The 22,929-nt window shown below is 36.2% G+C and overlaps 1 protein-coding gene across 5 annotated transcripts in view; it reads right to left on the bottom strand.

The window, feature by feature from the left end:
* Positions 1–5,653: 5,653 nt before the first annotated feature.
* The window catches only part of NETO2 (neuropilin and tolloid like 2), a 37,426-nt gene continuing 20,150 nt past the window's right edge, over positions 5,654–22,929 (bottom strand). For 4 of the 5 annotated variants that reach the window (XM_075510688.1, XM_075510689.1, XM_075510690.1 and 1 more), the window contains 3 exons: positions 19,875–20,103; positions 13,487–13,600; positions 5,654–10,460 (listed from right to left, as the gene is read on the bottom strand). In XM_075510688.1, coding sequence (XP_075366803.1) covers positions 9,880–10,460; positions 13,487–13,600; positions 19,875–20,103 — 924 coding nt within the window. In that variant the 3' untranslated portion in view covers positions 5,654–9,879. The remainder of the gene's footprint in view (positions 10,461–13,486; positions 13,601–19,874; positions 20,104–22,929) is intronic. The other variant, XM_075510691.1, reaches the window with a different exon arrangement.

The following is a 22,929-nucleotide window of genomic DNA, read 5'->3' as shown; positions in this document are numbered from 1 at the left end:
TTGATGTTCCCAAGTCTTTCCACATAACTGGATTAAACCCTGAAACCATGTTAAGCAAAAGCTGTGACAGTAATGTACCCTAATTTGTTTCCCTAAAGATTGATGTGATGGGTTACTCAAGCTGACTTCTCTCTTCAATTGTTTGAACATCTTTAATTTCTAGGTATCCATACATTATTAACCTTTAATGCTGATAGTAAGCTGCTAATAAAACAGGAAATACTTAACTCCTTCGTTAGATTTTCCACAATATCCTTCTTTCTCTCCTGTATACTTTTTTAAATTTAGGTTGTCCAAGATGAAAATATCCATATTTTAAATTGTATATGTAGGTTCTTACAGGGTTGCTGGATAACTGTTTAGCAGATTGTCTCCCCTATTTGCTATAGATATTAATGGGTTAGTATTTTAAATAATTGCTACAGGAACATAATATCATACTTTCTGTTGTTTATTTGATTTTGAATATGAATTGTTATCTGCATGAGGATAGAAGAGAGCAGTAGTCTCTGAGCTTTTGGTCAGATGGAGTGCAGGACAAGGATAGAAAGTAGTTTCACAATCAACAGCTTTAATGGATGTTAATACGGTAGGAAAAAGTGCTGGCAGGCTTTGGCAGCATATTCAATCTGAGGTTTATGTTTTGTTATTATTTGAGTTAACACTGACATGAAACCCTAATGAAGATGTAACATTTGTTTAGACATGCTGTGTATAGACATTACTGGACACAGGGCCCATTTGATGAGGAAATAGGTTTAGCTATTTTTTTCAATGTCTGTTGTTGTAGCAGACTAAAGAGGACAATATTCTTGAATAACCAGATTTGTCTGTGCTTAAGGGCTTTTTTGCACTAGAAAGCAAAGAACTTGGTCTTTGATCTATGTTATGCGCAGTCAGGATCATGAGTGATGTGAATATTTCTGCAGCCTACTGTTACAGTGTAAAACCTTCAGTGGTGTCAGTGTAGGAAAATTACATCATTAGATGGGTGATAAACTTCTGAGACAAATCTTGCAGTAGAATAGTGCAGTGTTTCAGTAATACTGTAGTTTTTTTGAGCTCTAGAAAAGTAAACCTTTTTCCAATTTTCAGCTTTATATTGGCATTAGAGAGACATATGAGTTATGCCTTGGGTTATATACAAAATTGAATTTTTCACCCCTTTGTAGACTGTCATTGTGTACTATCTGTTCTGATACTTTTGTAACTTAACCTGTCTTTTTTTTATACTTTCCTACCTAGCTTTTCCCTTTCTGAAAGAGTTTATGACAAAGATTTTCTTTCATAATCCTTTTAAAAAATAGTAAAAATAAGCATTAGATCAGATGTGGCATTTTGCTTATATAGCTTTGCTGCTGGGAACAGAGAGAACCTGGTTTAATTTAATTTGCTAAATCATCTTTCAATTGTTCAATTATAGGCATTAGCCATTAATATTCATACAAAGTCTTCCTTAAAAAGAAAAAAAAATCAATAAGCACATCTGACCTTAATAACAGTGTTTTGCTGTTAATCAATAGGATCAGTAACATAATGTATTACCCTTCAAAATAGCACTCTAGATGTTTGTATCTGTCTCAATCTTTTTTCAACTTGAGTGTGGATTAGTGTTGAAAAGTATTTCAGTATGTTCAGTGAAGCTAATGTCTGTTGTTCATAGGGCATCCAGATCTAGTTCCTTAGGAGATTGTATGATGGGTTTTTTTTGATCCTCTTCAATAAAACAGAGCTGACATATATCCCACTTTATAATCAGACATCCTAAGGTGTAAAGCTATACTGGGCAACATAGATAATGTTCCATGCGGGTTGGGGGGGAATTGAAAAGTGGGGAAAAAGGAGAAACATAACTGTATTTTACTGTTTTATTTTTCCTTCTTGGAAAGATTAGATAGCCAGAGAGCTAGGCATGGAGAAGATTGACTTATAACTGTGCAAACCCCAAAGGATTTGCAGAAAATCCTGCTTCCACGGATCCTGAGACAGCTTTATTTCTTTCACAGTCTCCCCTTCTCTGATGCTGTAGCTGACTAGGCAGGCCCTTGACTTCTGGTTGCTTATCCAGTGAATCTGGTGGGGTTTATATTAGACCCTAAAATTTGACTCCTGTCTGAGAGAGAATCAAAACCATATATCTTTATTTTCCCTGGATATATCATATCAGGTATTTCTGTTAACATTGGCCTGGGGGCCCACAGGCAAGATTGCCATTCATTTAAGATATTCTCCCATCCTTACTTAAAGTGCTTCCATGATGAAAGAAGAGAAGGTAGCCTCATGGTTAGGCAAGCAGAAGACTAGTTATTACATTTTCAAATATAAGGCAGACAAGTTCTTCTTTGAGAGGAGCTTGGCTTTCTGCCATTGCCTTCGGTCATGGTAAATTGTTCTTTGTAACTCAACAAGGCAACCAAATAATCTGCGTTGTCTTGCAAATTTAGATAAATAATTTTTCATTATACTGTAAATCTGAAGTGACTGTTCCATATCTTTCATTTTTTTGGCAATATTAATTTCTGTGTAGTCCTACAGTAAGGATAAGCCATGACCTCCAGTTCTGATTCAAATAAAACTGAATTCAATTATGTATTTTTCCCGTAGTAGTCCTTGTTTGATCACCCTGGGTATTTTTGTTTTTAGATGATGCATGATCTTTTTAGGAATAGGGAAATTAATGTAGAAATATCTTCTACACTCTACTTCTCATTAGTGTTCCACTAAGCCTTGAGGGCTGCTTGTTAGCTTGAGCTCCCTGTTTGGTACTGTTGCTAAAGAACAGTTAGTAGCCTTTATTTGTGTTCCTGAGGGGAGGAGAGAGTACTGAAAAATAAGTGGTTTTGTGCTTTTTATTTCTCTTGTTGAGCATTAGTATTTGCCAACTGTACTGCAGTAGTGGTGCTGAAATGATGTCATTAAATCCTGATGTTACACATCTGGCAACTTGTTGTAATGTAAACTATTCCATGAATGTATGTAATGCAGCTTTTGATACTTTTATAAATTGATGTTAAAACAAGGTATTTCATAAGTTTAAACACAGTAATGCAATATTTAAATCTACCTATTGTAGCTCTTTGTGGACAAGAAATCCACATGCTTGCTTTAGGGAACATTTCATCTTATGATGCTAAAAATTGTAGTTCCAACTTTCCTTTAATGAAACAAACCCAAACAAACTTATCGTGTGTGTTCTAACAATGAATACGAAATAACTCATCTTTGGAGTCTGCTAGTTCAAGTAAAGGAAGTGTTTCCCTTATGCTAATGTCCGTCCTTGCTCCTACTCTGATGTGGAAAGTGCAGTACAGTAAAGCTTTCCAAGTTTGCAGCTTTATTAGTTCTGGATCTTGAAGGCAAATAACTTAGTTTTCTGTTATTGCTGCTTCTCTTGCACAGATTTAACATCTGAGTGCTTGTATTCAAATTTGTCAAAACAGACATAAATGCAGAAATGTCTGGGAGAATATGATAACCTTAGGAGTCATACAGAGCTCTAAAAATTACCTAATATATGAGGTTATTTTAAGTATCCATTACTTTTTGATTTGTTTACTATACACTTGAATTTTACATAGATATTTTGTGCTGTTCTTGTATATTCCAGAATTCCCGTCACTGTTAAGGATAAAACTTAACGATGAAAGAAGATAAAATGGCCTGTGCAGAATCTTTTGCCTCCGGTAAGCGCAAAGCAAACATCTTCACTCTACTAGATCTCTTTGGTTTTCATTACTACAGGAAAAATTAAAATTATTTGGCTTTGCCTCAGGCCTTCAATTGCTCTGTTGGGTTATTAAACATACAGTGGAGAGCCAGTAATGAGTGGTATTGCTTATGTACCTTGTCTGTTCTTTATAAATAGAAGATTCATTACAATGTTTAAGAGACTTGGGATTTATTGACTTGTCTTTCTAAGAATCTCTTATTCTCATAATTGCTTTCAAGAGTATTTTCCTGCTTTTTTCAACCCCATTAATCACTGAATCATCTTTTTATATAATAATCAGTAGTAATTCAGAATTCTATCCAGTAAACTCAGTACTAACAGCTGGCTTCTTCCAAATTATTATGAATATTGAGGGTGTTTGCTGAAGTGAGGGAACCTAAGGTTAAGTAGAATTGTGTGCTTTACCTTGAGAGTAATTTGAGTGTGTTGAAGGGTGAGTTAAACATTGTATCAGAAGTGTCCAGTGGTTAGTATTTTATTGTCTCCCATTTTGTATTTAAAACAAAGAATGCATTAGTTTTCAACTCCTCTCCTGTCTCTGCAAATAGCTTTTTATTCACAGGTGAATGTAGTAGTTATTAAAGACAAGTGTTACGAGCAAACTGAGTGTGATAACCAGGGGCAAACTAAACCTTCTCACATAAAAAACACATGCCCTTTTAATTCTGATATTACTTCCCCATAGAATACTAAACCTTGAGTATTAAACCATTGATGTACTCTGTTCCAGTTTAGCCATGTTCATTTGAGGTTAAGGAGATAATCCTGTGAGCTTTGCGTTTTCCTTGTAGTCTCTTACTTTTCAGGTGAAAAATAAGATGCAGTATAAACTCAGAAATTAACCTAATGCTTAAACTCTGAAATGCTGTGGTTTAATGATAAATACTTCTACAATATAATTCTTGCTCCTAAATACATCTGGAAGGAAGACAGAAGCAACTTTTATGTATGTGATAATGTACTTTGAGGCTAATTATAAGATGTAAATAATATGCTTATATTTCTATATATAAATTAATAAAATAATGAAATAAGATTTAAAACTTTAAAGATGTCTAGGAAATCTGTGTTTGGCAGGAGAAGTAGTTGTTCAGAGAAGATGGTATGATGTGCATCCTTTAAGTACACTGGCAGCATTGACAGCTCTCACCCTTCAGAAGGCATGATTCAGATTCTAAAACAGTAAATTATTTTGAATTTTGAGGTGTGTAGGTCTTCGGTACCTATTATTTAGTTTATTATAATTCTTTATTTTTTCTTGAAAAGAATTTGACATAAATTTTATGGGTTTCTCCAGTATAAAAGCATATACCATAACTTTTATGGGTTTCTCCAGTATAAAAGCTATTACCATAAATTATGTGATGGTAATGGAAAGACATACACAGACATCAGGTTCTTACTTTGTTTCTCCCTGAGCCCAGCTCTGTAAGAACAGACTTATAAAAACTAAGCTGTTTTATCTGGTATATGGTAGATTATCTTCAATAGCTAGATAAAAGGGAACAAGTTGACAATTGACAAATGACTGTTGTTGGTGTTGATCTATGAAACAGATGGAAAACAGATTTCTGTTAAGCTGATTCTGTAAAATGGAGTGTAGCAAAGGAATTTGAATGTGAAAATATAGTTGCAGTTCCATGGTGACACAGACCCACATATTAGAGCATATTGACATATTATTTATTTGTATATTTATAGGGGGATTTACCATACACAGAGATGGTTATTGGAAACCACAGGAACAGAAGTCTTAAAGATAGTAGCTTTTATATTGTTAGATAGGTGCTATAAATACTCATTTTCAAAGCATGAATCAACTTAAAGAAAGGTTTTTTATTTTAAAATCCTTTCTCCCATTATAATTAATATTCAGTTGTAACACTGATCTCAAATAATGTAAAATCAGCTTATCTTTCAGGCTGACATAGATTAGGAATCTTGTTTTGGTCTACAGTCTACAGATGTTCTGAGCAATCATAGGGCTCATACATAAACTTTGAAATAAGGACAGGTAAAAGTAAATAGATTTGACTGAGTTTTACTGTGAACAGATATATAAAGACTGACCATACAGGAAGATCAAACTGTAGATATGTTTCAGTATATCCGTATGAATTAAGCTGCTCCGTTTCAAGCAGTAGTTTACTCTTAGCTTCTCAGGTATAGGTGCTAAGACCTTTTTTTATTACTTTTGCTGTTGGTAGCCTTTTAGATAAAGGATTATACTTAAATAGTTTGGAAACTTAAATGTTATCATTATTGATATAAGAATCTTCTTATTTAAGGACTAAATTGATTTTGAAAATAAGCCTTTTTTCCTCATTTTGCGGGAAACTTGCTGCTAATGCACAGAATTCTCTGTACCAAGTAAAAAACAAAGCAAAGTGTATTTTAATGGCTTAAAAATTCTGTGGAGTGTTCACGACAAGCACCTTTTCTTGTAAGTCAATGACAGCTCTTTTTGTAACTTTTCTTTGTATTGGTTTAGTAAAGATAGTAATTCTTATAATATGCCATTATAATTTGCATGCACTATGAGGGTCATGTTGTCTATAGCAGACAAGAGAATCTCATGCATTTTAAGTACAAATTAGTATTTCTGTGGTCACTGAAATGTTTCAGAGTCAGTAACAGTGTTAAGTCTGAGTTTCCTATAGGACTCTCATCATATGTGTAAATGCAGATGTCTCCTTATAGAACTCTCAAGAATCATGGTTCTCAGTCACTTTTATTTTCATGTTGGCTGTAGGTTTACTTCTACAACTTTTATCCACAACCAATCCTTCTTCATGTTAGGTAGTTTGGTGTCTAAGCTACTATGATAAAAGGTAAAAGTTAATCATAAATACCAACAAGTAGTTAATGCTGTTGGCCTTTTCCTGGTCAATGTGTGTCTAGGGAACGTATCTTTGCTTAGTGCATTCAGTGTTAGCAGAAGGTATCAGAGATATGGGTACAATTGAGTGCAAAATCAGGGTGCTCCCAGAAATGTATGGATTTAAGATGGAAACAATGGAAATACGCTAACAGTACTTAGATATTGCAAGAGTATGAAAGGTGGTGTTTTTCGCTAATGCCAAAAAACCAGTTTAAAGACCACAACATCAGCTCCAACTGGATTGAGACTACAAAACCAATACTAGATTCTTTTGCTGAAAATGTCAGCTTTCTGCACTCTGAGTAACACCAAGCAGTCCACCCAGTTAGTTTTTCTCTGCAGTGAAGGGAATTTGATTCTACTGGAAGTGGAATTATGGCTCTAATAGTTACCACTCATTTCTTAAAGCACAGCTAAGTAACTGAACCCAACATTACAATGAGATGTATAGACATACTATTTTTTAAACACACCACGTGCAAGTTTTTCTTTCAGGTTTTTAGGTTCAATGTTAATTTCACCTTGCTTCTAATGAAACAAGCACTGATATTTCATTTTCCTGCCCTTACTATTTATAGAAGCCTATAGAGATCATTATTCCTTTGGGTTTCTCTCTCAGATCTGTTCAAATGTACAGCTATTGCCACAGTAAGGGTTGGGTCTGCTATTACAGAAATACTGAAAAGCTCCCTCCAGGAGAGTTTTTTCCTCTGTATTGGGAATCGGGAGCAGGTGTTAACTAGGCAGGAGTATCTTGTCTTTATTTATGCTAAAGACAAAAAAACAGATTAGAAAGCAAGGAAGGGGCAAAAGTGAAGCTCATAGAGCTGGGTTTGGGGATATTGGGAAAAGTTATGCACAGAAGACATGACTGGTTATGGGAGCTCACCTTATGCTCTGGGGTAGCCAAAAAGCAGATGGGTCCTGACCATGTAATCAAAAAGTTACAACTGAGACAGAAATATTCAGGCCATTTGGGAACGTCTTCAATAGAGCTTTTCCCCTTTTCTCCACAGACTTGGGCTTTGCAGGCTTGCTATTTGTTTTATCATTACAGGTTTACTGTTCAAAGACAACATAACTTAAGAAAGAATAGGGATCACATTTTTATCACATGGACAAATATACCTTAAAAAGAAAACTTAATCATGCAAACCTAGCACTTACAAGAGTTATGGACAAAAATGACCTGTGTAAAACTACATATTACTTGTTGAAAGAATCTGGAACTAACGGACTGTGACAAATAACATTCTGTATCATACAGGTCATGGTGAGATATTTATTACTGAAATCAATGAGAAGTAAATGAAATCTGTCAAGAAATGTTTTAATTAAATATTCAAAAGTTTTCAAGTCAATTAAATAGATTTTTTAAACACTTATCTTCTGCATGGAGTGCATCTAAAAAAATGTTCACTTTTATTCTTTCAAATTGAGATACATTCTGGGACCAGCACAAAAACTGACACCAGGATACAGCCTTAGGGGTCTGATCCGTGAGCTTCTGACTAAGTTCTTTCTAGACATCAGACAGGGTTAACTTTGAATTTGGGAAGTATTGAAGATACTCAATTCCTCTTTTTTTTTTTTCCTTAAACTTCTTACATTCTAAGCATTTGTAAAAAAAATTTGTCATTTTAATGAAAATCTGTGATTACAGCTGTTGTTCATCTTTTATTTTAAAGAAAAGATTTTTCTGTTGCTAGGGTCATATATTAAGGTTTGTTTTGTTTTGTTTTGTACTACAGTCAGCACAACAAGCATTATGGTTTTACATATGTTTGTAAATAAAGGATATGCCCAGTGCAAGCTGGTAGGTCACATTTAGTGAAAGGTTTCCTGTAAACAAAATACCAGAATAAACCCAAATAAACCAGGGAATAACATGTAGGCTAATGTGGAAGTCATTAAGTATTGTTGGCAAATTGCTATGTATGCAGCAGCCACTGCATGTTAATTCAGAGCTGCTAATAGGGACGCTGAAACAAGCCTGCTGTACAGGTGCTAGATTTTGTTTAATAAATAGTCTGTACAAACTATATAAAAAGTTTAAAAACCACAATGAGAATTATTATATTTTAAAAATGTTTCTGTATTGTAAAAATTTTAAAATTAGGTCCAAACCACCATTAAAAAAGGTATGAAATGTGCAATTTTGCAAGTGGAAACAAGGGGCACAAGAAGGGTTCCATAAGGGTTAATAAGAGTTGCTTTGTGATTTCTCTTTGTTTCCAGTATCTTCATAGACCTGGTAATCACACAGACCTTAGAGCAGTTCTCTTCAGGCAAGTAGGACATGAGCTAAAAGTATCATCACTGATTTCAGTAGGGAAGATTGGCTGCAATAAGGAAGTAAAAGGCTATTTTAAGAGACAAATGTACAGTACAGTCTATTTAGGTAAATACTTGGAAAACGCAGAACAAAATTGTTCTCTAACTACAGAGCTGTGAAATTAGTGAGCCATATGTATCTATAATTTATGGCAGAATATTTTTAAATCCTAAACTTTCTTGAAAGAAAACTGTTGTAAGTCTGCATCTAGAATAACATGAGTACTTCCTTGTGTTTTAACCAAAAGCTGCAAAGATTAAATATTTCCAAATGTACTAAAATTAATATAACTCAATATTTTTAAAAGGCAGTAATCCTTTACACTTATTTATCATAAAGCATAGAGTGAGGAACTGATAATTAAAGGCAATATAAATGGTAGGCAAGATGAAACAGATGGCTGTAACATAATTCTTGAGTCTTAACTGGCACTTAACACTAATTCTACTTTCAATTTGACAAATACAATAAGACACCTATGTTGACATACACGTGATGCACTTAACTACTTTTATTTTTGTAACTGAGGTATTAAAATTGTCTTGAAAAGCAGATGTCTAAAGAAGAGGAAATGATATGAGGAAGAGAATAGTAGTAATTGTTTTCAGTGTTCAATGATCAGTAGGTGTTTTTTTTCCTCCAGTATCCTTAACTTATAATTTCCATGCAAAGTCTCTGTCTTACTCCTCCACTAGATAGGTAGCTTGGGAAGATGGGAGGAAATCCACCATTTTTCAGCAAGAATTAGTTACGAAGACTTTGTGTTTTTGTTTTCTTTTCTGTTTTTTTTTGTTGTTGTTTTGTTTTTAAATGAAGTATAATATCCTAAAAGTGTGTGCATGTCACACGCTGCATATAGTACACTTTTAATATATACACTGTCATTGTACACAAGCATCTTGTATATACACCGATACCACCTTCACTAGGAAATTAAAAGTCAATAGATAATGAACCTTGTGCCGTATCTTCTCTTCCTCTAACATAGATTTCACACGGTATCTCCTCCATCACCCTGTCTTCTATGACTTGCTCAGGGCAGTCATGCGCTTGTTTGAAAGTATAACTACTTTTCTTGAATGTGCTATTAAATGTTTTCATTGGCTGAGGCTGCGCAAAATCATTGCGAAAGGGAAGTTCCATGGAGCTGAGGTTTGTCCTGCTTTGTTTTATATTAGAGGCCTGGGAGCCACAGTGGTGGTCATGAATGCATCTGGAAGCTGTTGAAGGGCGTCTCATTTTCTGATAGTTTTCAAGTTCTTCTGATAAATCCGCCAAATCTGCAGAAATTTCTTTGTCCCTTAGTGAAAATAGTTCATAATGTGGAGGATCAAATACTTCCTGGAAACCAGTTTTATTGAAAGCAGTCTTGCAAGCCATAACCTTTTTGCGAGGTTGCTTTACTTGTACTAGAATTGAAATGATGAGAAGAACTAAAACTATCCCTGACGTGATGCCAATGATTGTTCCATGAGTTTTGGTGATTTGTTCAAACAATCCACTTTTCTTCTTTTCTGCAAAGAAAAAAATGAGTATTATGATGAGGCTTTTATTATTTTCCACACTTTTGATCATGTATTTAAAAAAAAAGCAAGCTGTATTGTGATTGCCATGTAAGTGCTGTGTTAATGAAATGACTTAATGGCACTGGAGACTAGACCTGTATGTCAATGGGATTTATCATACTGGATCTGTGCATTTGTTCAGCAAGTCTAACTCCCTGTCTGCATTAGTGGCTACCATATGATAATTCGGTGGCAGGTGGAACTCTGTGGCCAGTGCATGCTGACACAGCTAGGATGTGGCTTCAATCCTGAACCTATACGGATCAGTTCATATTCCAAAATCCACAAGTTAAATAGTTTATACAGCTACAGATGATGCTTCTCTTACCATGGTTTGCTCCTGCTGGTAATATGCCCATTGATGTCAGCAGAAGGAAACCTAGGTTTAAAATTATCTAGTTCTTCTTTAAAAGTGAAATATTATCATAGTGATGATGTGAGATTGACTGTACTATTTGTTTTTACATCTCTTGGAAACTTAATGACTGTGTCTATTGTGTAAGTCTGCTATACCTATTTCAACACAAGGAGCTTTAGCATAGATATATTCCAGTTTTAACAGTCCAGTAATCAAGTCAATTGGAAAAAAGAAAGGGGAGGGCGTGAGGGGGAACCAACCAACCCAAATCATATGGCATTTTTGGCTAGTACTTCATAGGAAAACACACAAGATGGCAGCATCAGAACGAGATGGTTTTCCATACTTAAAATTCTTATTTGAAGATTAAAATTTTCTAGTTGGATTTCTGTTCTGTAAATGTACTTGTCCTAGGGGACTAAAAGAATTCTGTGCTGAGACCCTGCAACATCTCCTAGTGGGGGAGAAAAGCATTTAAGACTCTGTAGAAGAAAATGTAGTAGCCTAAATGTTGTGTATTATTTTCAGATATCTGGCTGCTGGCATTTGGATATGTGTGTTATGCACCTAAGTACTCCACACACAGTGCATGGAGAGAGTTATATACCATCACATGCTATTTGAAACAATCCATATACTAAACAGAGAGTCCCAGGGAACTGGCTAATAAGAAGTTATGTCTGAAATACAGTTCTACTTCTTAGACTGTTTACTCTAAGTTACATTTATACCTTTACTGTGAAGGAGGGTATCTCCCGTTGTCCTGCCTAGCTTAGATCTTAGTGTTACCATACGTTGTGGGAGGTATGAATTTCAGTGCTATGGCTGTTCTCTCACCTGCATCTAGGTTTCTCAATTCTTGGAAGATATTCTAATCAAAAAGTTGTTATGCAAAAGGTGATGTCTTCTCCAGTCTCTTAAAAGAAATTCCACACAACTGACTTTTCTATCAATTTTTGTGTCACTGGGCTTAGGCATAAGGTAGGTCACAATATGCTCAGATTTAGGTAGCTATCAATGTGGACTAAATGAGAACTCTGGGTGCCTGCAGGAATGGAGCACAATTGTGAGAAGCTTTCTTTTTAAGGCTAGACATTGCTCATTTGGTTGCATCAGTCTCCCTTCAGTCTACCTTGGCTGGCAATACGGATCCAGTCTTCAGCTGCCTCAATTATCTGCTGTACAAGTATTAAAGCAGAATTTAGATTGTATTCAACATAAAACATGGTAGGTTATTCGGTACCACATACAGCAATTTACAAACACTGGGAAAGACACTTTCTTCACATTGCGATACAGTTTTTATGGAATCCATTTTTTAAATACTGCAGTACGTGAGTGAAGTGTGGATTCTAGAAAGCAGTTGGTAGAGATGGGAAAGAGATCTAGAAATTGCACTTAAGAGGGAACACTGAATATTATCAAGGCTAAGGACTGTTTAGAGGAAGCTTACTTCTACATTGAAAACTTGAGAGTTATGAATCAGCTTTGTTAACTGGAAAGCTTCCATAATATACCTTGCATTAGAGTATTTATTAGTGGTGTGAATTTTTTTGTTTGCCCAAAATACAATTTCAAAGTAGTTTTTTTAATATTGATTTATTAAAAAAATTTAAGCTGGATTTGTGTGGTGAAAAGCCATTTTATTTCAAGATTTTCTGTAGAGAAGGTTTTGACCCTTCCTGCAGAGTCAATTTCTCTTTGAAATGAAACATATTTGAAATGTATTTAAATCTTCCAGTTTTGTGTGCAGACCTATTTATGACATTCTAGTTAAAAAAAAAAAAGCTTAAGTTTATTGTTTTCTTTCAGCAAGAAAAATTGTTGACCTTAAACTGGTTTTGGTCCAACTCTGAAAATTCAGTTATTGTTGAAGTACGGGCGAATATATTTGTGCTTTAACAGAATAACAATTTCCTCAAATCATGAGAATTTTTTCCTACAAAACCTGATATTGAAACAAGTCTTTACCGTAGTTGTGATGGTTTAAACAGTACTCCCTAGCCCATGTTCTGGAAGCAGTGATTTACATGTGTCTGTTTTCCATAAGCAATGACTTCTTGCTTCCTAACAATTCCTCTTTCCTCCCACCCTTTCTCACACCATATGCAGCAGTTGCATTTACTCTGGTAGTCTGTGATTAACAACTTAAAACAAATGTTTTAAAATTGTATTTGTCTTTGAAGATTGTTGCTTCTGTTTCAGCCCTGAGAAAGACAGACAAGCCTTCAAGCACAAAAAGCCTTTTTCTAGCTCTCTATTTTTTTCTCTCTAATAAAACGTATTACCTGTCCCTACGGTCCTTGCTTCATTTAAAGTTTAGAAATGGATAGGATGCAACCTGGCAAATACTAAATTCTATTTCCTATTAAGCTGACATCCTTTTAAAAGAGACGGTATATGCTGAAGAGGAAGAAATTTAATTATAAAGCAGTAAGATCAATATTCAGGATGCTTACATGTCTCCTGAGTTTAAATAAAAAATTTGGAACACCTTCCTGAGATTAGTAGAATAGCTGTCTTCAGCTTATTTCCAGGAAAAAGACATTTCATGACTTCCTTGAAAGGCAAACTGACCAGCTTAGCTCATAAAGGCTATACTTTGCACTATATTCACCTCTGCAGTGATTTTCATCCCAAGGGTATGCACAGTTTTGAATGCCATTGCAGACTAAAGAATTATTGATGCACATGTTGCTATGGCAGAAGTAAGTGTTGCCTGAGCAGGGAGCTGCAGGAGAGAGGAGAAAGAAAACATTAGGAATTTTCAGTAATTGATGCATTGCAATAAAACTAGTAAGTTCCTGTTATTTTTTTAACATGCATACTCATTCTTTATCTCTGTTTCAAACACAATCACTCTTCCTGCACATCACTAATTATCAGATGATGTACCCTCTCTTCTCTTTATGTGGTTGCTTTCAGGTGTATTATCAATGCTACAAAAAAAAAAATTCTTGCTCAAAATGGGTAGCAGATAGAGACAGTCACACAACACAGATAATGGAAGAAGGCTTTAATACTCGTCTGTAAAAACTTAATACTTAAAAATCACATGTTCACCATCAATTATATATTTATTCAATCTGCTGTGCATCTGCTATGTAGATGGTATAGCTGGTTGTGAAGCAGTTCCTGAACATCTGCATTTTAGAGCCCATTAATATCTTAAGGCAAATCAGATTCAGCTTGTGGAGGACTGTTTCAGTAATTGCAAGAGATTTCAGTAACTGGAGGCATCTAAGTCATTCCTGCTTGTGAATCAAAGCTCTTAGATCCTCCTATTAGAGCTAATGCAGGGATTAAGAAAGAGTACATTTTAGCTTTTTATCTATCCGTCTATATATAGTTAGAAATTTGAAGAAATAAATTAACTAGAAAGTTGCCCTAAAGATTTTATGTTTCCGTGAATGTTTGTTATAGCTCCTTGACATTAGAAAAATATATTAAAAAAAATAGTAATAATTCTTTTCAGGATGTTGTATAATATACATAGGGAATTCTTTATGAATTCAGGGCACTGGACAAGAAATTGATTTTCCCTTTCTCTGTTTCAGTAATGTGGTCTTTTTATGATAGAAATGTCTGTTATTAGTGGAGCCAGTTCTATATTAAAGAGCAAAGATGTGTGATAGACATTCTACTATTTGCTTTCATAGAAAGAATTTATTCTTGAGCAGTCTGGATTCTCTGAAACATAATGCAAAACCCGAAGGGTACAGCAGAGGAGGGTGACTAGTCCTGAATACAGAGTGTTTCTCATTTAGCCCTTCTTTTAGGCTTCAGTCTCAGTGACAAAAAGAGGAGTGATGCCTAAGAGAAAAGAAAATTCAAACCTTTAATTCTGAATTTACATTCCCTAAATCTAATATACATTGTCTTCCCATTTCTTTTGGGAATTTTGGTAACCCATGCTCATTGGTTTTAAGCTTTTGTATTAGCTTCCTGTTACTGTTTAACCCCAGCAACGTGGCAAGAAGTTCCATGTAGGAAGCTTGTGCTTTAATTGTACTGCAAATGCTAGTACTTTAACGTAATACAGAATGTATTTAGAGTGTATTTTGGAAGAGTTTATCTATGTAATCTCAGTGTTTAAAAATGTCATAGTAACTACCACATGTATCTTCCTCGCTCAACTGAGTTGAGAATTTAATTGTTTGGAAAGTAGATTTAGTCTGATGAACACTGCTTTAAAATATGACCAATGCTTAGGAAGGTATAGATCACACCCATTGTATCAGTTATGAATGAGATATGTCAGGTGCCCTGGGAGGAATACAGACACAGTGAGTGCGCAGGGATGGGGCTGGGAAAACCAAAGCCCACCTGGAGTTGAATATGGTGAGGGACATGAAAGGCAACAAGAAGGGCTTCTTCCAGTGTATCAGCAACAAAAGAAAGGCCAAGGAAAATATGGGCCTACTACCGAATGGGACAGAGGGGACCTTCCCTCGATACCTGGGAAGGTGATAGAGTAAATAATCCTGAAAGCTGTTTCCAAATGTATCAGGGATAAGAAGGTCATTGAGAGTAGTCGGCATGGATTTATGATGAGGAAATCATGCTTGACCAACCTGATTGCCTTCTACAATGAAATTACTAGTTTAGATGAGGAGAGAGTGGTGGATGTTGTATATTCTGACTTTAGCAAGGCTTTCAAAATTGTATCCCATAATATCCTTGTAGAGAAACTGATACAGACTACATAGGAGGACAGTGAAGTGGACTGAAAACTGACTGAACTGCCAAGCTTAAAGAGTTGTGATTAGAGGCACAAAGTCCAGCTGGAGGTCATCACTACTGGTGTACCCCAGGGGTCAATAGTGAGGCCAACACTGTTTAACCTCTTCATTAATGGCCTGGATGTTGGGACAAACTGCACCCTCAGCAAGTTTGCAGATGATAGAAAACTGGGAGGAGTGGCTGATAGACCAGACAGTTGTGCTGCCATTTGAGACAGGCTGGAGAAATGGCTTGACAGGAACCTCAGAAAGTTCAACAAAGGGAAACACAAAGTCCTGCAGTTGCAGACGAGTAACCACATATGTGTACAGGCTGAGGAAAGCAGCTCTGTAGACAAACACTTGGAAGTCCTCGTGGAGAAAAAGTGGAATGTGAGGCAGTGATGCACCCTTGTAGCAAAAAAAGCCAGCAGCATCCTGAGCTGCATTAGGAAGAGCATTGCCACTAGGTCAAGGGAGGTGATTCTTCCCCTCTGCTCAGCACTGGTGAGACTACATCTGGCGTGCTATGCTCAGTGTTGGGGTCACCAGTACAAGAGAGATATGGGGGGATCCAGGGAAATGGCGTGAAGATAGGGACTTGGAGCATCTGACATGACTGGTATGGGTTGCCTTGAGTGGTTGTGGAGTCTCCATCCTTGGAGATGTTCAGCAACTGACTGCATATGGTCCTGGGAAACCTGCTCTCCTTGATACTCTCTGACCAGAGAGACTTCCTAGTTAGGTTTCTACATCAACAGCCTTTTTTCAAGAATGTTTTATGCCCACTTTATTTCAAGGGCCAAACCATTTTTCAGTGGGACATGATTCAGTGGGACTTTTTTTAAGTTCAACCATGCAATTACCTGGTAAATGGAAGAATAAAATCAAACATTTTCCTCCATTCAGACTTAACTATGTCTTTAACTGCTTCGCCAAATGCTACTGTTTAGGAAAGAAAATATAAAGGAACTTGGTTGTTGTGTTGTCAGTGTGCCAAACTATCACCTACGATATATAAAGAGTGGATGCTAAGGCAATTCACATCATTAACAGTTTGAGACACAATGTAAGAATTATGCTGTAAGCATCATATGAAATCATGATACATTATGATGTAAGCATCATCCGAAATTATGCTGCAATTAAATTCCAAAGGGATTGTCCTGGTTTTGGCTGGGATAGAGTTAATTTTCTTCCTAGTAGCTGGTATAGTGCTGTGGTTTGGATTTAGTAGGAGAATAATGTTGATAAGACACTGATGTTTTAGTTGTTGCTAAGCAGTGCTTCCACTGGTCAAGGACTTTTCAGGTTCCCATGCTCTGCCAGACGCACACGAAGCTGGGAGGGGGCACAGCCAGGACAGCTGACCCCAACTGGCCAAAGGGCTATTCCAGACCATATGGCGTCATGCTCAGTATATGAACTGGGGGAGTTGGCTGGGGAGCAGCGATCACTGCTCAGGGATGAGCTGGGCATCCGTCAGCGGGTGGTGAGCAATTGCCTTGTGCATCACTTATTTCGTACATACTGTTATTGTTATTATTATTTTCTCTTCCTCTGCTGTCCTATTAAACTGTCTTTATCTCAACGCATGGGTTTTACTTTTTTTCTGATTCTCTCCCCCATCCTATTGGGGGGTGGGGGAAGGTGAGCGAGGAGCTGTGTCGTGCTTAGTTGCTGACTGGGTTTAAACCATGACAGGGATTCACATCTTCTCCCTGAAGGACTAAATGATGACAGGCTAGAACTTATGCAAGAGTATCAATGTAGATATGAAAACAGGTATCCCAGACACCCTAAAGCAATTCATAGAAACAGGAATATGTACTCAACATTTCTAACCATTATACATATATAATGGGAAAAAGGCTAATAGTTAAAACAGAAGTGTTCATGATGCAGACTACAAAATAAAAGGCTCCTGGCCTTATTAGCACACATGGGGAGAAAAGACTTAGGTAGTTTTTCCTTCTGAATTTGGAAAGAAAGATTGCACAAGCTTTACTTTATAAAGGATAAATAGGATCATCGTTTAAACAGAATAGCTTAAAAAGGCTATGTATGTAATAGGCTACAATACCTAATAAAATATTTCTGACTGTGAGATAAAGGAGGATCTATGAAATTTGTGTCCAGAGTGGTTGTCATGGATCCGTGTGTATCTCCTGGTGTTTCAATATGGATCTGTATGGAGTTGTAGTTCTTTTGGAGGCACAGAGGAAGAATTACCATGTAAGACACATTCCCTTTCTCATTTCCCTGAACAGGGGAATTTTTTCATGTTTCTGTATTTTGGATGATGTATTCTACTGCTGCTTCTCTATCCGCCAGCACAGTCTCTATTTTACATTCCTGTGTAGTCTCTTTAACATTTTTTGGGGATGGCTTTTGTTGACAAGTTCATAAAGATGGGACAAATGGACTTCATTTTCCTTTTGTTTGTTATTTGGGGAGTACAAAGTCTAAAAGTCACAGTGATTGATTGGTTCCAGTCCAGGACTTCAAGGACATAGCTGGACTCTTCTCATAACAGCTGCCTAAGACTGGTGTAATGTTCACATTGTCCTTTGTATCTAGCATTATTCATGTATCGAATCAAGCCAGAAGTCAAATACATTGATTTTTAACATTGCTGTTAGCTGAATTACTTAGTCAAATCTGCAAGCAGCACTAGGTGTGTGTTAGGTGACTGTCACGCACAATTAGTTCACTTATGTAAATCTTTTCAGAAATATTGATTGTTTTCATGGTTGGCTTCATATAATTGCAAATCATTAGTAAGGTAGAAGAGAAAAATAGCTTAACAATCTGAAAATAAGATAAGCACGGATTCACTTTTTTCAGTTAGAAAAATTGCTTATCACTAGATTATTTAAAAATACATGAAACATTTTTCAGACACATACTTTTGAATTACCCTATCCAAGAAAGACAGTATCTCAGGTCAGAAGATAAGTAATAACCACCACGTACTTTTGCAGATTTTCTTCTGCCAATGACTTTTGAGTTGCTTTAAAATCATAAGTTTGAAAAGTTACCTAGCTTTAGGAGTAGTTACTGTTTCAACCTTGTGCACTCAAAAAAAAAAACCCACAAAAAAAACCCTGAAACCCCAAACTCCTGTGTTAAACTTTACTGTTTTATGGAAGAGAATATAAAATCTACTTGTTACCTGTAACCTGAACTTTTTTGCAAGGTGGTGACCAGGATCCCTTTCAGGACTGGCTACAGACATGTTAGTTCTGTCAAAAAAGTTACTACTTTGACAGCAAATCTGTATGATTTAATCTTCAAGCAGAACTTTTTGAAAACCCCTAGCACAAGCATAGCTCTAACTTCCTGAAGTGGCAGATATGTTTTATTCAGCTCTCTCCATATAACGCGATCTGCTCTGCAGTTCTAAACTTAGTCTGCTTCTGTGCTGAAGATGCCACTTATTTTCAGGTTCTGCAATGTGGACAATGCCGTCCTTTGTAAATATGTGAGGCAACAAAATTCCATTAAGTTCAGAGGGAAAGCACTTAGAAGAAAATGTCACAAAAAGGATGCTTTCAAGAAACATCTTCATTTACAAAGAGAATAAAGACTATCCCTAACCTGGGCTACGGAATCCAAATAGAAATCCAGATTGCCTTTACAGCTCTGTTTTTAATATAGCCTTCTTAAATACATTTGAATTTAACTGTTTATCCATGGTTGTGCAACACAACTGGGCTTTGCCAAGGGCACGTGTGTGGGATCGTTTAGAGCAACATGCGGCTGAGAAGGAGGTAGCAGCTTAGGTGTAGCTGGAGTGAGTGTAGTTCCAGATCCAAAATTGAAGGTAGAGCTGTGGGTAGGAAGAAGATTCAGACTCTGCAGGGTCACATGTTTTCTAGCCTTCAGAACATCCAGTGTGGGCTTGAGAAGAGCCTGTTGTGGTGTCTGGCAGGGAACTGGAAGATGGGGGCTAGTGGGAGAGCATACTTCAGTCCCATTGCTGTTTTTTTAGGTAATCTGTCCTCATTTATAGAACTCTCTGTGAGAAGGACATAGCCTAGGGCTGTATTATTACTGAATTCAAATTAAGAAGAAACCTTTTAAGAATCAAGGAAAGCCTTTCTTCAGGAACCATGCTTCTAACTGTAATAAAGCAAGTATTTCATTTACCTGCTAGTATGTGAAGGAAACAGAAACAACCTTTTTTGTGTGTTCTTGCTGCATAATATATAGCTGATGCTTTTCCTAAAATATCTGAAGCACCCTGGTACCAGGAGAATAGGCACTTTAAAATCTACTTACGATCCACAAATGAAGTGAACAGCATTCTGAATCTGCTTAGTCTACTGCCTTCATCTGCCCACATTCGTACCACACCTGTCCCAGTCTGCAGCGTGACATCATTTGCTACGGTGCTGCAAAACTTTGCCTTCAGGTTTTCAATAGAACTACTTCCATCATATACAGCAACAAAGTTTCTTTTGCATTCATTTGAATGCTCCATTTGATAGTCGAGAAATCGCAAATAAATCTGTTAGAAAAGAGAAATTAATGTCTCTAGGAAAAGTAATACAGAGGAAACAGTTGTCTTTCTTAGCAAATCTTGAATAAGATGTTTTGTCTCCTTACACATATGTGTAACTCTCAATTCACAACACTTTTAAACTTACATTTCCTCATTAAATGTCAATGTGGAGTATTCCTTGAAATTTGTCCGAAGTATCTGTTTCACTTCTCCCCCCTCCCCAAAACAATCTTTACTGAATAATTTACTCTGATATATTTCTGCTCCCCTTGGAAAAAAAGTAAAAAGCAACACACTTGCTGAAGAAAGCCCTAAGCAGCTCTGCTAAATGTGCAGTCTATTACTCTAGAAGAGATACAAGAAACACATAAATGTGCTGAAAGAATTTTAATGGTATTTTGACTGTTCTCTTTTCTTTCTTTTTAATTCATAAAAACAATGTTAAAATATAAGGGAAGGAGTCTAGTCAGAAAAGCTCTGAAGTAAAATAAGGAAATTAAAATTTCTTGCTTCAGAATGAAAGCTAATTACTGAATCAGAGCAGTGTTACGGAAGACATAAACCATGAAGTCAGGAGTAATTTGAATGAAAATGGAAGCAGGAGAAAAGTAAGCTGGCTATCTTGAGAAGAGTTAGTAAGTTTAAGACAATCTTAATCCCTCCAAAAGCAGAAATCTAATCCAAGAGAAGGCAGCGTATGTGGTAGAGCATATGCAGCAAGGAAATTAGAAGACCAAGATGGCACTTGAAGAGGAAGCAAATAATTTATTTTGCTGGAGCAGGAAACTTATGCAAGACTGTAATTCAGCTAGAATTACATGAAAAGATTATAGGGCTTTTTAATCTCTTGAATGGTTCTATTGGAATTCTCAAAATTATAGTGAAAGTTGAGATCTGTAACTAAGTCACCTAAGCATGCTGCAAAGTCCATCTTTAAATTTAAAAATTCCTCAGATAGCCATTATTTTGACAGAGAAGAAATCTATCCATGTGGAGGCTGAGGTCTCCTGCTCCATGGAAGAAGAGGTGCTCCTCCTCTATCCATGTCTTCAGTATGTTCCTCAGATAAGCTTGGGTCTAGACTGTATGCATTTTGAGTACAGTTTACAAGTACCTCTCTGGCTGATACTATGGATGCTAAAGACCTTTTGCACAGTGCGGTTTTTCATGCATCTGCCTAATGACAAGAATCTCAAACTCTTGTTTAGTTTGTGAAACAGGGAAGACAGGGTAGGTGAATACCATGCCTGCTACTGCTATATTACCTATTTTTCTGCCCTTTTGCCATATCTCGCTTGAAACCTCACCTAGTGCCAAAGCCTTTTAAAACTGAATTTTAAAGAATTCACTAAAACAAAACCAAGCACCTTTGTGTGGGGGAAAAAAAAGGTACTCCCCACATACACTTCACAGGCTCTATTGAAAACATGGTAAAAGAGCACAGTAAAAGACAGGTGACGCTTGTACACCCTGGCTCTTCCTTTCCAGTGTCTTCCAGAGGCAGGTTGCCAGCACTGTCTCCCCTTGCACATTCCGTGAAAAGGTACAGCCTGTGCCATATTATCTCATGCTGCAACCCACTGTTTTGTGATTTTCAATATATTTTTTTTTCTTTTTTTTTTTTCCCCTGCTGTCTTTGTTAGATTTGCTGCCGGAAATTCTCAGCTGCATTGAGAACGTGTCTTCCATTGATGTCTTATCTCACAAATATGGGTGTGAGTGCTAGTATTTGGGCTGAGAGATGGTATTTTCATTTAATGATTGTCTTTATATATCTGCTGTGAAATTACAATGGAAGCTAAAAATAAATTAGCCTGCTTTTAGTAGAGCTATTCTATGTATGAAAACAAAGGAATTATTCCATTAAAAGAGCTCAGCTCTGCCAATGCTCCTTCTGGTTAGTGTGTTAGGCAAGTAAATATAAAAGGTCCTCACTCTTAGATTATATTGCTTATTCTAGTAATTTTCTGAAATCTGGAGGTAATTTATTAAATATCTGTTATGCAGATTTTAAAAATTCTTTCATTGCTGCAGTTGTGTCAGTTTTAAAAAAATATTTTTACTACAAAATCAAATTGAGGAAATTAAAAATGTCTATGCTTATTTTTCTCAAGAGACTGCACCATATCAGATCTAATGGATTTTATCATCATAATTATGCCAGAATTGAAGCTTGAGAAACCACTGTCAGAATACTAAGAATTATTTTTCTGTAATGTTTTAACTGAATAATTTAGGATGATGATCTAATCTCAGTACTGACCCAACCATAACTCTGCCTTCTGGCAACATTCAGTAATTTATTAAAATACTTAAGCGTAAAACCTGGTGCACTCAAGTGGCAATGTAGAGAGAAAATGATTTTATTATTGTTTCTGGAAGAACTGCCACTATTACTTAGACTAGTATAGGGCTCTTGGGAGTTGAGTCACTTCCTCAAAGGCTCAAATATATTAATGGAGTTTTAGTTTCTTTTTTGTCTTGTCCTCTTATTACCATCAGTTACGGTTGGACTTGATGATCTTAAAGGTCTTTTCCAACCTATATGATTCCGTGTGATTCTGTGATCTTTTAGGTTGCTGTTTTAGAACTAATTTGGAAGTTGGTGAATGAGGCTGGTTAGTTAACTATTAGGAGTGTATAAGAAGGGCATAGAGTAGGTTTGTCATCTTGGCAGCTACTGCTTAAAAATATTTTTTATTTTTTACGTACATGCAAGCAGTGGTATGTGCTTTAATACACATACAGAAGCAAAATTACAGATGTGTATGCTATATGGAGAAAAAAATATGTATTCTTCAGTGCAACTCACAAGTAATTAACAAGTATATG

This window comes from Mycteria americana, chromosome 8, assembly GCF_035582795.1.
Source record: "Mycteria americana isolate JAX WOST 10 ecotype Jacksonville Zoo and Gardens chromosome 8, USCA_MyAme_1.0, whole genome shotgun sequence".
Classification (NCBI taxonomy): Eukaryota; Metazoa; Chordata; class Aves; order Ciconiiformes; family Ciconiidae; genus Mycteria; species Mycteria americana.
The sequence above is the reverse complement of the archived record's forward strand: the minus strand, read 5'-3'. Positions and strand labels throughout refer to the sequence as shown.